The 13986-nt window shown below is 35.6% G+C and overlaps 1 protein-coding gene across 1 annotated transcript in view; it reads left to right on the top strand.

The window, feature by feature from the left end:
- The window catches only part of LOC104387815 (connector enhancer of kinase suppressor of ras 2-like), a 192501-nt gene that overhangs the window by 118811 nt on the left and 59704 nt on the right, over nucleotides 1–13986 (top strand). Inside the window, 3 exon segments of the mRNA XM_009996606.1 lie at nucleotides 481–540; nucleotides 3894–3962; nucleotides 13568–13714. Coding sequence (XP_009994908.1) covers nucleotides 481–540; nucleotides 3894–3962; nucleotides 13568–13714 — 276 coding nt within the window.

Below are 13986 nucleotides of genomic sequence, written 5' to 3'. Positions count from 1 at the left end.
TTCCTGCTGGACTAATTGCAGAAGTCCTGTTGGTTTGTTTTGCTCCATAAATTGACAAGATGAGCACTGACTGGCTCATGTCTTGGCTGTGGTGGCATTTCTATTGAGCCAGAAATTCAGAAGGTGGGGCATTCAAGTTTAAAGACTATTCCGGTTTCAGTTTCAATAGTTCTTTTCTGCCACTAGTCATAAAAAGAGCTGATGTTAAATATTTCAAATACTGAACAAGCATGAGCTTTTATGCTGTTGCTCAGTATTGAATTCTGTCCAAAAAACTTTGTTTGGAATTAAAAGCATTAAGTGGAAAAATTGTGCATTTTGTAATGGGTCTTGATGCCTATTTGTTGAACTTGGATTTGCAAATGTTAATTGCCCATGGTTCCTTCCAGTCTCTCAAATACTGTGGTCCTTAAACTGGAGTAAACATACTATTCTAATTATCATGCAAACATCATTTGTTTCCTTCTTGCTTTTTTTCAGGGAATGTATATCAAATCAACATATGATGGACTACATGTAATCACAGGAACAACTGAAAATGTAAGCTTCTTTATTCTAAAAGACTTTTATCTTGCATACAAGTAGTTTCTGTATTTCTGCAGTGCATTTTGCAGTATGAAAACTAATCAATCAAGCCACTTTTTATTAATACTGCTTTTCTTTATCTTTTCTGTACACGTAACATAGTTACCTTTGTGAAAACTTGGAACCCTTGAAAATGGACATAGGAAAATATCTTGAAAGTGAATAATAACTAATAATCTGATAAAATGAAAATACTAAACTTCTTCAAATATATCTTTCTGTTAGTGCTCATGTATATGTTCTCTCTGGCACAAAAGTGTTTTCCTTTATTTTCAGTAAATTTTTCTCATGTAAGAGCATCATCATTGGTCTAAAATAGTATCTGTTGTATTTAATTTTAGTTCTCTACTTTAGGTAAATCTCCCATGACATGGGACAGTTCAGCTTCATATAAAAATAAAAGAGGTATTTCTCTGTCAACAGAACAGCAAATATAATATAATGGGGAAAAAAACCCACCACTTTTTATATTGACCAGAGTAGTAAAAAAAATTGCAGAGTTCCTGATAACTATAACTTTCCTCTGAGCAGCCCTTAATTTACACAGTCAGCTAACTTTATACAGTGAGTAAATATTCTCATACTATAATAAATACTTCTTTTGCTAAGAGTTCCTCATTTTCTTCTTAAAATGAACAGTAATTTTGAATATTTTTCAACTACCAAATGGATTTTAAAAGACGGGTGGAAAAATTAGATTTTGGTGATGATGCCTGTCCTAGGATTGACTCATGGAAAAGAGGTAGTTTCTATATGTACAAGCAGTTGAGTAAAATGGATTTTAAGATGATATATTTTAAAATAGTTACAGTATCACCAGTGTGGGTGGATGTAAACTGAAGATGTTATATTCAGTATCAAACAGGTTATGGTATAATCTTTGGTAAATATAAAGCAGTAATCACTGCCAGGACTATCACTAAGTATGGAAAAATCATAGGAAATGCAAACAGCTTTTGGTTCCCAAATGGAAGGAAATTGATGATTCAAAAATGATAAAAACCAAGTTAGTTAACAATCCAAATCACTATTATGTGAGGATGTATAAAATGTTCTTATAGGAAAATAACCATTCCTGAAAGAATTGTATTAGGATGAGGTAAGCACCATTGCGTTTTCATATTTTCCACACTTTGTAGTAAAAATGAGACAAAAAAAGAAGTATGAATTATAATGTTGATTGTAGTCCCAGAATCCAACCCAAAAGTCCCCAGAAATGCTGCAGCACATGAATCGGTATGACTGATCATTGCAAAAAATAAACATGGTGACAAGAATAACCAAGTTGTTTCGAAATACCTTTTTTTGTTACTTAACTTGCAATTCATAATTACAAATTTGGAACAAATAAATTTGCTTCAACGTCTGCAATCTAATGACTACGACAGACTTCCTCATGGAACCCATCCCTTCTGGTTTTCACCAACTGCTGTTGTCACACTGTTCCTTCAGTCCTGGATCTGCTCAGCAGCATATAGCTGGATAAATTGCAAGTTTAGATTTCATAAAGCTAATGGTGAAATTATATACTGCTGACACCCAGGGAACACAAAATGAGCACTGTGTGTCTAGCCCAAGATGCAAATGCTTGCAGGCAGCAGTGGCACTGGCCCCCTGAGTGAGCTTGAACACACTGCTCTATTTACATCTCAAATATTGAGTAGTACTGCAAGACACAGGTTTGTCATTCAGTGTTTAGGGACTGCAAACCCATGGAAACCCTCATGATTTGTGTGTCACAATTTATGAAGGCAAGTCTAATGCAGACTAAACTTAAAATCTGCTTGCTTATTTATATGAATACCACTGGAAGTATTTACAAGTCTTAAAATTACTGGATGTGTATCTTGGGTCCTGAAACTTGTGAATGATTCATCTTGATTGTTGCAACAGATTTTGTTCATAGATTGAATTACTTGTGATATAATTAATCTACTTTTTAACTGTAATTCTAATTAATTTTAGAAATATAATGCTCTTTGTAGGAAAAATATTTATATATTTATAATTGAAATTCACAGGAGGAGTTACTAAATTGTCAACCATTTAAATTTTTGATTTGACTAAACTTCAGATGTCAAAATTTTTTTAATAAGACTTCACTGTAAAAAGTTGTCTTTTTTTTGCTAAAAGTATAATCACATGTACAGATAAACCACCTTCAAAGACCTTTAGTTTCTGGCATTTCAGCAAATTGATTTTTCATTCCTTTTGAAGGGATAATTGACCTCAGAGACAGTGCTTAATTTGAAAAGGTAATAATTAGCTCATTGAGGTGGGCGATCTGTCCTCTGCTTGGTATCTAAGGGGCAGACATTTAACCTTCAAGTCCCCTGGCTCGTCTACTTCCTTAATACCTAATTTCCACTCTGATTTATTTCTTATGGTGATGTCTTATCTCTTTGAATCTTTTCTGGTATTTTCTCTTGAATTTCAAGTTTTCACTCTTGTGCACTCATGCATAATGCAAGTAGTTGCCATGAGTTCTCAGTTCTCTGCTCTTGACTATGACTGCTGATCTGCACGCCTTGCAGATTTTCTTACAGATTAAAGATCTGATTTCATTGAAGCATTTAAAACCAGTTTGCTAAATAGCAGTTGGCTACATTCAAGTGGCTTTTCAGTGGGATTTATTCCATTTTAATGTGATCAGAAGAAGCTACACTTGGGATAAGAGAGTTCTTAGCTCATTGATTGCAAAATCATGTGACTGGTATACATGGAATAGTGTGTGTGTGTGTACACAAATCTCCTGCCAGCTAGTCTGTCACTGATATTATGCAGCTGTAAATTATGGCATTCTGAGTTCAAATGGTCAATCTAGTAATGGAAGTGCTGGAGCTGTAGTGTATTGGCAGGGTATCTTCAGTGCCCTTAAGCAGTAGAACTGCTTTTCTGTTACATGTGCAGCTGCTCCAGCCCTGCTCCACAGTATTTGTGGAGTTAACAGATTTGCTTGTATGTGATGTACATTCACTCAGTATATCTCCAGTAAGATTGGGACTGCTTATATTCCCCAGAGAGAGGTGAAGAAACTAGAATAGTTCAACCAGTCAAAAAGGCTGCTCATGACCAATGAAAGTGGGATTCTAGATGGCTTCATTGAATCACTATTTGTAGCCATAAAAAACATAGTTCCTTATAAGCACACTTTTCATAAGTATGACCGATTCTTGTTCTTGACAACAGTGATACTTCTTTGGGCATAGATTTCTTGCCTCCTTCAACGTTCATTATTTTAATTCCTGCTCTTCCCTTCCTTCCTCCATACCCCCCATGTCAAGTTGATTATTTTTTCTTGTCCTTAGTCTCCTGCTGATCAGTGTAAGAAGATCCATGCTGGTGATGAGGTGATCCAGGTGAACCATCAAACCGTGGTAAGTATTTTGGAAATTCTACTCTGCAGGCTTTGCCTATTCCCACTGCTAAATACCTAATAACAACTTCTTAGAAGATAATTTTGCCAAACTAGATTTTTACTTATGTCTTTTGGAATATCATAACCTCTGGTTATGCTTAATAAGATAAGTCACCAATTGAGTCAGTAACCAACCAAGTAGGATTATGCTAAATTTCATTTCCACAGATGCTGTTCAACATCATACTCTTTCTATAGGGAGATTCCAGAATATTTAATTGAAGTTTTTAAACTTAGCTGTGTGTCCCTTCAGTCAAGTTATCACAACTTGTGATGATCAATACCATGTTTATAATTAGTATTATTTTCCTTAGCAGACTAGAATAATTCAAAGGCAACCACTGTAATCAATATAATCAATATTCTAATGCTAGCAATGTGGTGTAACCCATTTTGAAATTGATTTGAGTAACCTTACAAAAGGCTTCCATATCTGCAGTGGTTTTGCAGGTTTCCAGAGCTATAAACTGTTGCTCACCATGTAAAGGAGCATGGATTTGTGCCTGCACAGAGTCCTTGCTAGAACCTTGGGTTGTTACAGAATTTCCAAGAAAAACAGTTAAAATATTGTTTACAACACATCCAGTGAAATCCATGATCTCCAGTCTCATAGTTAGTTTTCCATAGAGACTCTGCTGAAAGCATTATAAGCCCAGGTGATAAATATATAGGTGTTAGTGTTATTTCTCATCCCTACTTCTACCTGTTCCTTGGTAAGAGAGAGTCCATGCTTTCCAAAATGTAAACACAAGTTAAGATGCACAAGTGAAGACACACAGTTTGAAGATGCGGAAATACACTTTCTTCAGATATTTGTATGCTTCAGAGATTCTGCGTCCCACAGACATTGTCTTTGTTGTTCTTTGTTTAAGACATTTTCTTAAGATGAAAGTTGCTGTCACATTTTGATGGTCTAACAGATATACAGCCCACTCAACACAAGAAGTTTTGAAAGGATCTGGTCTGCAGGTGATTAGACTTAGTGATTTTGTATTGCCAGTGTTGAAAAAATGCTGCCCTATGAGACAAAGTATGCATGGATCTCTTTTGATAGGTTCCAAACCTATAACTGACTCCTGGCATCACTTAATCTGATTTTGACTGAACTAGGCCAATGCATTTTCTAGAGCAATTCATATCTGTTCATTTCATAAGATGATTTGAGTTTTAAAACTTTCACTGGTGTTCCCACAACCTGTACTAAATTGTTCCAGTAGTTAATTATTCTCATTGCTGGGAGGGGAAAAAAAAGTAATTTTATTTGTAGTCAACATTTGTCTGGCACAAGGTTCCAGTCTTTTGATCTTGATATATATTTATCTGTTAGATTGAAGAGCTGGTTTCTCATTTAGGTATTTTCAGGATGCAATTAAATAATCTCTTCACTTTTTTTTAAGATAGCACTTCCAGTTTCTCATCCTAATGCATGACCCTCCTCAACAACCTCTTTAAATTCCCAACTGTATTTCATTGCATATTTAACTTTGAGTTCCAGAGCAGTCCAGTGAAAGCATTCACCCATGGGTAGGGCACTGCTCCTGTGCTAAAATAGTCCAAATGAGACTCCAGCACTGAAGCCATTACCAGCTGGCTGTTCAGTCTTTTTGAAAGGCTTTTGTTTGGTTTTCATTGATAAATAGGCAAAAATGAAACAAAGAGGACAGTTCCAATTTTTTCCTTTAAAAACAAAAACTAATTTCAAGTTTTTCTCTTTCCAACAAGAAATCCATTTAAAGAAAAATAATCATCTGTTACAATATTATGAGTGGAGTAATCTTTTGAAGAGGTTTAAGAGGATGTAGACTTGGAAATCATTGTCCTGTCCCTGCTTTTGAGTGGAGTCAGTGCAGATAAGAGTATTTCTAATCCTGGAGGCATTTCTCTGGGGCCGGATAGCTGGAGCAGAGGATTATGTATGCTGACAATGGCAGTGCCTTTGAATTGCTGGATGTGTGGAGTTAAGTATTTTGGGCTTGGCATGGCTAGAATATTTTGGCTGTATGTTTTAAAAAATATTCTTATTAGCTACAATTAATACACTAGTTTTATACAAAGCATTATCTGTACTAAGAAAAAAATACCAGATAGCAAGGAAGTAACTAGATTTACATTGTTAGTTTTTCCCCTGAAACCAGTTACATTAACAAATATTTTAAAATATTAAAAAGCCCCACTTGTTTTCCTTTACATTTCCAACCATTTTTCAATATAGTTGGGAATTTTAAAATAGAAAAAGAGTTGAGAAAGTGTCAAAGGAAAGCAGCTTACAAATTATATAATGCAACAGTTGAAAGAGAAATAAAAGACTTCATGGAATCTGGTCTAACCAAGAAACATTCTGTAACACAATTATAAAGATCAAAGAAAAAATAATAGTACTTTAGGCAAGAAATTAATTAAATCAGGCGATTCACAACTGGCTGTTAAGATCATTTAATCATTATTCAATTTCCTTATTTGCTTTTCTGCTTGTCCTTCTTGCTTATTAGATTTGAATAAAACAGCACAAACTTTAGAAATGAGTTATACATGCTAAATTACTTCCACACTAGCTTTTTATTTTTGCCTTCAGTGGCAGCAGGCACCAATTCTGCCAGTGCCTTGTAGATTTTTACTTCATCTCTTATAAAATTATACAGAAGTGCTGAATATGCCACTGTACATGTATTTGTTTGCAAAATTACTAATTAGACTTTAGGTTCCATTAATATTTTCTGCTGCTTAGTTGAAATAGAAATTGCATATTGGCTTTTTTGACGTTGTTTTGTATATGGGACATGATCCTTTACAGGGTATTAGGGTGGTCATGCAGTGAAAATAGGGTAAAAGTAAAGTTAAGAGAGTCACTAGGCAAGAAGCACTTGTTTCTTTCAGTTTTGCATAGAGCAAAGAGAACAAAACTAGCCATAATAAATATATATACAGGATAGATTCAAAGTTGGATAATTTAATGCCAAATCCACTACATCTCAGCTTACTGAAGAGACTGGAAATTTCAATGGCAAGTCCCTAAGCAAAGATGTATCTGCTTTGGGCTAACTTTGTGTGCTGGGGAAATGTGAGAAGGCAAATTTACTGGTCAGGGCTCTGCAGAACTTTGCAGGTGATGTAGAAAAGAAAGGATAACTAAAGACATGAAGGAAAATGGCATGTTAGGTGAAAAGCAACATAAATATATAGAAAGTAAGTTGTGTTCATGTTTTAGTTTTGATTTTTCAAATGACAGAAATATGGCAGATCCAAAGTAGTATTGACCCAGCTGCCTGACCATCTGTAAAATATTTGATCTACTTATGTACAGAAAGTGCTTGATAAACTTGACTTTTCAGAAAACTGAAAAATCTTTTTTCTGAGAATCAGGATTTGAAGGTCATTTAGTAGGACAGAGAGCAATAATAATGCTTTCAGTAACTCCTGTTGAAATTACTCAGAAGCAACTGGCAAGACTCCAGAAGTCAGAATACAGTAATTAATCCCAAATCAACTGAGCACTGTAGAGGTGATGTGACTGAAAATGGCAAAGATGAACTTGGAATTAATCAGGAACATGTCTCCAGGAGAAAGAGAGTTTTAATGCCATTGTCTTGACATTGGTAGTATCTTGTCTGAAATACTGTGTGATATTTGGATCATTTACAGTTATCAAAGGTGTGAAGTTACATATGAACATTAAAACATAGAATGGGTAAAAAAGAAAATGTATCATCTGTCTCATAGAGAATTTGATTAAGGATTTCAGTTTGGTTAACCCAGCCAGCTAGGTCTGAGACAGAATGCCTCTTTCTTAACAGAGGCTATAAAGACCAGAAAGAGAGAAATCTTGAAGGTAAAAAACAAGAGCAAGCATCCATACAAACATTTGTAAGTAAATCTGTGGTAGAACACAGACAGGTCTACCTAGGGTGGTGGCTGAAGAGCTGATGAACACAACCACACTGGAGGTGCCCGCAGCTGTGTAGAAGGATAAACTCGTGGATGCAGAGCAGCCTAGAAGGGCTGCCTCAGTTCTAACATCTTTGCTTTGCTGTGTAAGGTGTTTGCTCTGTTATCTCTCAATAGCTGTTGTTTTTAACTAATGTACTTGCATTTTCACATTTGATGTTATCCTTTGGGATGATGGATGCTATGGAAATACATGGTCAGCAGCCTAATACCCTTTCTTCCTGTTCATCAGATTTTTCAAAATGGCACAATGAAGTAGTTTCAGCACTAACTTATTGATGTTCAGATATTTATTGAAGTGATGCTGAATTGTAAATTTGACCCCTAATGAGATTTCATTTTAAACAGAGGTAATTCTGTGGATGCAGTGCCAGGTCACACCATCTGTGTTTCAGCACACTGTGTGTGGGGAAATATCAGTAGGAAAAGGAAAGATACAAACTGAAGGGGAGATGTCAAGAGAATTACTTCTCCCTAAAGTTGCCATTCTCTTTGCAAACAAGCTGCCACCTCTTACTTATTCTCAGGATTCTGCCTTTCAAGAAGGCTTAGTAATACATGTCTTCTGGTAGCAGACTGCATCTTCTTGGAATCTTGCTATATTTCTCTGTTAGTTAATGAAAATAAGTATGTAAAATAATGAGAATATTTTTTCCATCATCAATTATTGTTCATAACATGATATTAAGAAGAAGAATGAATCAGCTACAGGTGTTAATTATGAGCTTCTCATTCAGTGACAAAGTAGTCTTATACCCTTCCAGCACATTTTTATGTAACAATAATTTCTGGTTTCCATGTTGATAAAACAAATTCACTTGATTAATTCCCTAACAAAGTGAAGTGAATTAGACCTAAAATACAAGGGGATGATAGTCTGTTTTCTGAACAAAAAGTTGAGTTTATACAAGCCTTTTTTTTTTTTATTGTTATTATTTAATGCAAATAAGAAGAGAGGTCATACTCTTGAGATCCCAGTAAGCATCCAGATGGCTTCACTTATGTATTTGAACAGCCTTGAGGGGAAACATCTGTCCTGGTTCATGTAAGGGGTACTGCAGTCAAAGCAGAATTGCTTGTTTTCAGGTGCTGTGCAATCTAGTGTGCTCTAAATATTTAGAAAATACTACTCTGTACAGCTGATTTCCACACTAAATGCCTGACAGGGCAGTTCAGAAATTCCTGTTTAGTTAACACCCTACATATCTCCATCCTATCTAAGATCAAAGCTGAGTGTGATACAGTGAGTGAGACATGCACAAGTCCCACAAAGACTAAGGAGTGACCTGCCTTCCTTCTGTGAGGTGCACTCTGTAGGTTTGTGTTTGTTAGAACCTGATTGAGGCTCAGAGGTTTGGTAAGGCACTGAAGGAACTGAGGAACCACAGTCCTGCTCCCTCCCCAGGACTTTCAGAGCAAGCAGTATAGATACTCTCTCCACTAGGCACTCCTATCCACCCTCTGAGCTGTATCTTCTAAATTTGTGCCATAACAAATCAGTGTCATGTTTTGAAGACACTGGCATGGAGGTGAATAACTGCTGTGATGATTATGACTACTGGAATCCTTTGATAAGCACCATCATGTTGAACAATCCAGGTGTTTTTCAGTTCCTTTTACTAGATTAATGTATTGTTCACTTCATGCCTGTGCACTCATCCACAAGTGCACCAGCTTGTGTTTTCATTCAGCCTTCTTGGTTTTGTGCCTGAAACATAAAGACTTTTTTAGTTTCTTTTTCTTAAAGATAATTAGTGAGTCATCATTGGCCAGGTAGCCTTTATTTTAAAAAAGGAGAAAAGGTGCTTGTCCAGCATGAAACAGGGTTTGGGTTTCTAAAAGTGCAGAAAACCACCTTGCTGGTAGTATGCATCCCAAATCCCATTAATAAAAATGGAGATCTTCCAAATCAGAAGGAACAAAGTCAATAATGGGGAGATTCTAAAGAACATACTGGAGAACTAGAAAAGAAAGTCTTTGACTGTAGGTTAATGAAGCTGAATTATGTTTTCTGAACATATTAGTTATGAAGTTTCAGCTGCAAAATTATCAGGGTTAAGCACACAAAATTACTACAACATCGTGGATATAATTATACTTTTCTGGTAAAAACCTGACTATCGTAGGGATTAATATTTTTTAAACTATTACTTTTAGAAGTCATTATATTTTGCAGTTTCCACTAATTATCTGGCTTGTATTTTTTTATTGGAAAGCTAACACATCCCGTAACATGGACAGTAGTACACAACTGTTTCCCTGGAGCACTTCCCACACCAAAGATGTACAAACCAATAAAAATTATTGATTAAAGCAATCCTGAGAGTAAAGCATCAAAATCTTAAACTTCTGCCTCTTAGCATTTTCAGTGATTTTGCTTTGCATCCTTCTAAGTTTCTTCCATATTTATAATATAAATTAAATATATATTTTTTAATTTGCTAAAATGGAAAATCAGTAATTTTAAGGCAGTAAGTATCAAAGTTTCTGTGGTTCTGACCTTTTCACAAACTCTGTGGGTCTCACTCTGGTAGCAATTCTCATTGCTGGCATCTTGACTGTTTTGTTTGTCCTTTCAGTTGTGAAGTAAGAGAACAGCAGGCATTTGGCTTTCCGCATTCCAGGTTTTGTAGGCCCAGTTTATAAAGAGAGAAAATCATAGTCCAGTGTATTTCCATATATAGGTATGTTTAGCAGAGAGCAGAGCATCATGACTAGAGCTTCTGAATGTGTTAATTTGAATGTAATGGGTGTCCTAATTGCTTTTCTATTTTGTTTATTCAGGAAAATAAGAAAATTATCACATTCATTTGTTTTTTTTCTTTCATTTTTCTAATTCAAATGTTAGCTTTCATTAGTGAGGGAAATATCTTAACTCATATTGTGGAATCTGAATAAAAGAATGTATACACTAAAAATCTGAAAGCAGCAAAATATCCTTTTGCTGAATACATCTCACCACAGACAGAAGCCAGTAATTGCTATTGAAGACTGGTTCTTTGAGAATAAATGTCAAAATCTGTCTCAAGGACTGGTTTTCAACTAAGATTTTTAATCCACTTTAATGACTTCTATTTTTTTCAAAGATATTTTTAGCAATACAATTTATAATAACATGTCCAAATTCCTAAGAGCATTTTATCATGGCCTAGTAGTAATGACTGCAGACTGTTCTCTAATAGATCTTGGTATTTAATGGTTTTGTCATTAAGGTTCTCATTGGAATAATTTATCACTAACTTAATTATTTATCATTCTTTTCTAAAAAGGGCTTGTTTAACTCTAAAGGTTTCAGCATTCTGAAAATTACATCAATCTATAAAAATAAAAAATATTTCATCTTTAATTCTATGATTTGAGTTAAAAAAACCCTATATAGCCTCTGTCATCCTATAAAAAAAAAACCAAAAAAACAGAAGAGTTTGTTTGCAATGCAAGTTGACACATTTGTGTGTGTTTGGCTGTGAGCTGTTTATAATCAGGGCCATTTGCTGGTTTCCTGTGGCCAGCACATTTATAGAAAGTTTTCAATAGAGCAGCAACATTAAAAATAGACTGAAACTTTAAAAAGCTATTAAACCCCTTTTTAGAATTGTGACGCATATTGCAGTTCTTTCCAAGCCCAGTGTTCACACTTGGGATCCTGGCTTCAGGCCACTATGGAGACAGGCTAGACCCTTACAGTTCATATCTTAACTTCTCTTCAAGGTTCTAATTGAAATCTCTTCAATGTCACCTTTGATATTTTCCCCTCTGTCTCCATCTGTAATCAGATATTATCTTCCTCTAAGAGGAAGTAATTATAAACTGTACCTGATATAGCATGCTGATATACATAGGTTGCTCTGATTCTAAACACATACATTATTAAATGTTGTCCTTATTTTTTTTATTAGCAATGGCAATACACACTTTGGTCAGAGGTATTTTTGATTGAAATGTTCAAGTGAACTCTGACAGGTCAAAGCTAGTCAGAAAGCATAGCAGGTATAGTGTCACTTGATGATTACAGGTACTTGTGCAGTTACTGCTCTTGCATTCCTGAAGCTTTTCATTCCCAGGTGTTCACTTCAAGGCTGCTGCAGCTTGGCCTCAGTCAGCCTGTGTCAGGAGAACTTTGTAGAGCAAGGATGATGGTTGGACTGGGTGATCCCATGGGTCTTTTCCAACCTGAATAGATCTATGATTCTATGGAGACCCATGGTACAACTGTGGCATTCTGATTGCTGCTCAGTGCAGAGCTGCCTGACATTAGGGCTTAAGACTTGTGGTAGTCCTAACAGTTATGACAGGTCTTTACTAGGGCCATTTATTGCTGCTGTAAAAATCTGCCACGTTTGGAATAGAAATTGGAGGGACGAGTTTAATGCAGGCACTTTGAGAGGTGCTGGGGGATCAGCTTTTCTGTCACAGAAATTGACTTTTGAAAAAAATACCCTGGGCAGGATTGGATCTGTAGTGCTTTGCTTAGCAGAGCTGGGGTGGAACAGGACCATCATTTATAGTATAGAAACTTCAATAATCACAATACTCAGGAAACAGGGCAAACCAACTTTTGGTGGTAATTCACTGTGAAATGCTAAATGGTAGGAATTTGGGTTTTTTATTCATGGTGAACAAGCTAATATATCAGTCGCATTTAGGCAGGACCAAAGGACTGCTGAATAGAGCCAAATTTATTTCTCTTATTTAAACTAGCACCATTCCACTGATTATAGTGTTGTAATGTGGAAGAAAGATTGATTGAGGTTTAGAAAAATGTGACTATTTCCAAATTGTACTTTCAGTTTGGAATTTACATATCTGACCATTTTGATGCTCTTTTTTGTTGTTTATTTCTCATGTGCTCGTGGAAATATGGATAGAAATTCAGCAGCTCTTAAATGTGCATGAGGCTACTTTTATGATAAACATCTTTTTATACTATCATTTATATTATTATTCAGTTTTAAGACCTCTTCAGCCATTCAGGATAACAGAATAGTGTAAACATTCATTTTAAAAAGTCTCAGAAATACATTTATACATTTTCATGTATAAATAGTTCATGATGAATTCATATTCAAATGATCAATACATGTCTCTAAGTAGCTTTTTGTGAGCAGCATATATAAAATCCTTTCAGTGCCAGTTATATTCTTTTTTTTTATGGGTATGTTTACGATTTATGGTAACTTAAATTACTCAGCTCTATCCGGGGGCTGTAGAGATAAATCAAGGAAATTATTATTTCTCTTCAGTTAGGATCTTAAAGCTGTAACATATGTTGCTGTAGCATAGTTTGTTTTCTTCATCAGCAGTGGGCATTTCAGCTCAGGAGCCAGACTGAAATTGTTTCATGACCATCCTCATCATTTAATTTACAATGTACAGTGATCTAACAAATTGTTAAAAGGAAAACAGTGTTCACTTGTGCCTTATGTTGTTGAGAAATGTAGCTAAAAAAACCCCTCCAGCTTCAGCAGCATCATTTCAGTCCAACAGAAGTAATCAAGGCACAGTTTATACAAACTGCTTATGTTTGCAAAGAGTAGACTGTAACAGACCTTTTCAGTTAATAGAAGACTTCCTTCACATTTCAGTGGAAAGCTTTCAAAATTCAATTATGGAATTTTTCCTTAGGTTGGCTGGCAGTTAAAGAACCTAGTAAATGCATTGCGGGAAGACCCAAATGGAGTGATTTTAACCTTGAAAAAACGTCCTCAGAATACCCTGGTTTCTGCTCCCGCCCTTCTGAAGAATGTGAGGTGGAAGCCTCTTGCACTTCAGGTAAGAAGGCTGCTACAAGGCTGGTTTTGTGGTGAATCATTTATTCAAGATAAAACACTAGAATTTTTCCTTCCAGAGAAAGGAACGGGAGCATCTAAAAAGTCTCGGGCTCCTCTGAAATCAGATGCTGAGATAAGGTTGTCTGGCAATACTGTGTGTGTCAATAAGATTGGTTTCCTTCACCTTTTTCTTGTGAAGTTGGAAGCCACAGGAAGTCGCAGAAGGAAAGAACATTCACAAATAGTGTTACCAAAGAACAAAGCAGCCTGAGG

The sequence above is a fragment of the Chaetura pelagica genome, unplaced genomic scaffold (genome assembly GCF_000747805.2).
Source record: "Chaetura pelagica isolate M959 unplaced genomic scaffold, ChaPel_1.0 scaffold103, whole genome shotgun sequence".
NCBI classification, from domain to species: domain Eukaryota; kingdom Metazoa; phylum Chordata; class Aves; order Apodiformes; family Apodidae; genus Chaetura; species Chaetura pelagica.
This window is presented reverse-complemented; position numbering and strand designations above follow the sequence as displayed.